This window comes from Meriones unguiculatus, chromosome 1, assembly GCF_030254825.1.
Source record: "Meriones unguiculatus strain TT.TT164.6M chromosome 1, Bangor_MerUng_6.1, whole genome shotgun sequence".
Lineage (NCBI taxonomy): Eukaryota > Metazoa > Chordata > Mammalia > Rodentia > Muridae > Meriones > Meriones unguiculatus.
The window spans coordinates 1,970,361-1,973,930 of NC_083349.1; the positions used below are offsets into that span (position 1 = coordinate 1,970,361).

Genomic DNA, 3,570 nt, shown 5'->3' on the forward strand with positions numbered 1-3,570 from the left:
CTCACCTCACCTGCCACAGCCCACCTCACCTGTCACAGGGCTGCCCCTAGCACAGCTCACACCTTACACACAGCTCTAACGTCTCTGAAAACATCCTTTCTTCAGATATTTCTGATGCCTAACAGTTCATCTCCTCTAATAATTGCATGAGGTAGCTCCAAAATGCATTTGGTTTCTCTTACCCATCTTCCCTAGTGACAGAGGAAAAGCCAAAGACACAGCGTGTGGAGCAAGGCCCCACTCACCCCACTCAGCCACAAGGACGATTTCCTGGAGGAAGGTGTGAGACATTTACTGCTTGGGAATGTCCTAGGACAGTGAGAACGACCGAAGCTTCGTACCTGGACCTTCCTGTCCTCAGTAGACAAATTCTGGCACAAATTGTAGACACAAACACGTGATGAGAGAAAGAGCACGGGGGAGAGTGGAGAGCCACGTGGCCCTGTCCTCGCCTGCGGTCCTCTCACAGCTTCAGTCTCCCTGTTACTATAAAACATTTATTTATTTTTACACACACACACACACACACACACACACACACACACCATAGTGCCCCTGTAGAGGTCAGGGAACCACTTAAAGGAGCTGATGCTCTCATTCCATCTTTTGGGTCCCAGAAATTGACCTTGGATTGTCCGGCTTGGCTACGGAGCCATCTCTCTGGCCTGTTTCCTAATCTTTACCTTGAGCGGTCAAGGCTTTAGGCTCCCCTAGTGCACAGGTCTGAGGTTCTGCTGTCCCTGCATGTTCTGCATGTGGTTCCTTCTCTCGAGAGGCCTCTGTACGCCTGGGTGGAATTGTCTTCTTGCTTTGGAGAACGTGTTACAACCCTGTAGTGGCTTTACCACAAGGGTCTGAGTTAGAAGCTGCAAACAGCTCCGAAGAAAGCAGCCCCAAAGCACAGGGATCAGGCACAAGGAGTACACAGGAAGGCATAAGAGACACTTGTCCTTCATGGGTGTGGAGCAGACATGGCTGTGCTTCTGTCAGGGCCACCATGCTCAGTCCACCCATTCCCAGTCCTCACCATGCCTAGTCCTCACCATGCCCAGGAGCCCACAGACTATTGAACGCAACCAGGGCCAGCACCCATCAAAATCACGATAATCAAAGACAAGCCAGGCAGCTGGCAACAATTAGAAATTCTGGCTAGACTCTAATGCGCCTGGCCTCTGCCCACCATATTGTCTCTCTGTGGAGCTAAGTTATCATCATTATATTATTGTAAGGGCCCAGAACTGGAGCTAGAACAGTGAGAGAGATGAGGCCAATACTGACAGGACTAAGTGACAGAGAGCAGGAATGGTTCTGGGACAAGCAGGGGTGACCAGAGGAGTCCGTGTCCCTCCCCTCAACGTTCCTCTTTTGTGGTTTTCAAGTAGTCCTGTATGCATAAAGATACACGACCCTTCCTGTGGGCGTGTCGGCTCCACTGGCCGGGCATACCGTGCTCCTCCGTATATCACAGTTGGCTAGGCTTCTCTCAGGGGCTGTTTCTGCTTGAACAAGTGGATCCTGACCTCACAGGGAACCTAATGGTGAATTTCAACCCTTCAACACTGATTTTACATGTGAAAGGGCAAATTTAATATTACGTTAATACACGATATGGCATATCACATGCTGATCCTACTAACAAGTGCTTGCCCTCTTGTTTTCTTGAGAGGGGAAGAGAGCGGGAGAAATGGAAGTGGCCAACCAGTCCACCGTAGCTGAGTTTGTCTTGCTGGGGTTGTCAGATCACCCAAAGCTGGAGAAAACCTTCTTTGTGCTCATCTTGCTGATGTACCTGGTGATCCTGCTGGGCAATGGGGTCCTCATCCTGGTGACCATCCTCGACCCTCACCTGCACACGCCCATGTACTTCTTCCTGGGGAACCTCTCCTTCCTGGACATCTGCTACACCACCTCCTCCATCCCCCTGGTCCTGGATGGTTTTCTCACTCCCAGGAAAATAATCTCTTTCTCAGGCTGTGCTGTGCAGATGTTTCTCTCTTTCGCCATGGGAGCCACGGAGTGTGTGCTCCTGGGCATGATGGCATTGGATCGTTATGTGGCCATCTGCAACCCCCTTAGATACCCCATAGTCATGAGCAAGGCTGCCTATGTGCCTATGGCTGCCGGCTCCTGGGTGGCTGGAGGTTGCAATTCCTTGGTGCAGATCTCCCTGGCTGTACAGCTGCCCTTCTGTGGGGACAATGTCATTAATCACTTCACCTGTGAGATCCTGGCAGTCTTAAAGCTGGCCTGTGCTGACATCTCCATCAATGTCATCAGCATGGGGGTGGCCAATGTGATCTTCCTTGGTGTGCCAGTTCTCTTCATCTTTGTCTCCTACACCTTCATTCTCACCACCATCCTGAGGATCCCCTCAGCTGAGGGCAGGAAGAAGGCCTTCTCCACATGCTCTGCCCACCTCACTGTGGTGGTCATCTTCTATGGGACTATCCTCTTCATGTATGGGAAGCCCAAGTCCAAGGACCCACTGGGGGCAGACAAGCAGGACCTTGAGGACAAGCTCATCTCCTTATTTTATGGAGTGTTGACCCCCATGTTGAACCCCATCATCTACAGCCTGAGGAACAAGGATGTGAAGATGGCTGTGAAGAATCTGCTGGGTCAGAAATGTTTCATTCAGTGATAGTGAGGAAGTGGGTTATTTCCTAGTTCTGTGCACATCTGGGCTCTACTGGGAATGACCACTTAGCAAGCATAGATTTGCTCAATGGTCCTAAAGATCAGCTTGGACTGAGTTCTTTTTGAGTGACTGAGGCTGGACCATCAACTCTTTAGAGTAAAGTCTGGCTGTACAAAATGGCCTAGAACCAAGAAAAGGTGACTATGAAAATTAAACCTTCTTTGTGTGCCGACATAATAATCAATAAAAACTTTGTGGAAAATCTACTTCTCTCTTTATCAGTAAAGACTAGTTGGGATATGTGTACTAGTTTTGGTTTTTGTTGTTGTTGTTCACTGTCCTATTGGGAAGACACTTATAAGAAAAACTCACTTTTTATTTTATTTTGATTTACACAGTCTTGCTATGTGGACCCAGCTGGTCTGAAATGCACAGTCCCCTCCAGGTTTAGAATGTATCCATCACCTCCAAACCCTTCTACAGTCAAGGCCCACCTCCAAACCATGGAACTCCTAAGTAATTTCTAGAAAGTTTTCTCTTCTCTAGAAATTTCAGACAATAGAATATGTATTTATTTTTATGTCTGAGCTTTTTCTTTTCCTCTTTTATGCTTCAGATGTTTATCCAGTGGTAACATATATCAAGAAAAGGGGGTCATGAATGCAAGAGGGGAGGAAAGGAGGAGTTGGAGGGTGGAGAGGGAGATATGATGCAAATACAGTATACTCAGTTTTTAATGAAATTTTCAAATATTAAAAATCTTTGATATATATAAAGCAGAGTTCAAATGGAATGTTAAAGTTTTAAATATATGCCAGAATTTATGACCTAAAATTTCACCTTACATTGTTAGAAAAATAAATAAATCTAATGTAGGAAAAAGAAAATTATAACATGAACAAATATAATGAAATGGAAAAACAGCAATGAAA

At 46.8% G+C, this 3,570-nt stretch overlaps 1 protein-coding gene across 1 annotated transcript; it reads left to right on the top strand.

Moving 5' to 3' along the window:
* The first annotated feature begins 1,617 nt into the window (after nt 1-1,617).
* On the top strand, nt 1,618-2,698 carry LOC132655243 (olfactory receptor 13C7-like). The gene has a single exon (XM_060387603.1). It carries the CDS (start codon nt 1,685-1,687, stop codon nt 2,639-2,641), a length of 957 nt encoding a protein of 318 aa, XP_060243586.1. The 5' UTR covers nt 1,618-1,684; the 3' UTR covers nt 2,642-2,698.
* Nucleotides 2,699-3,570: the final 872 nt, after the last annotated feature.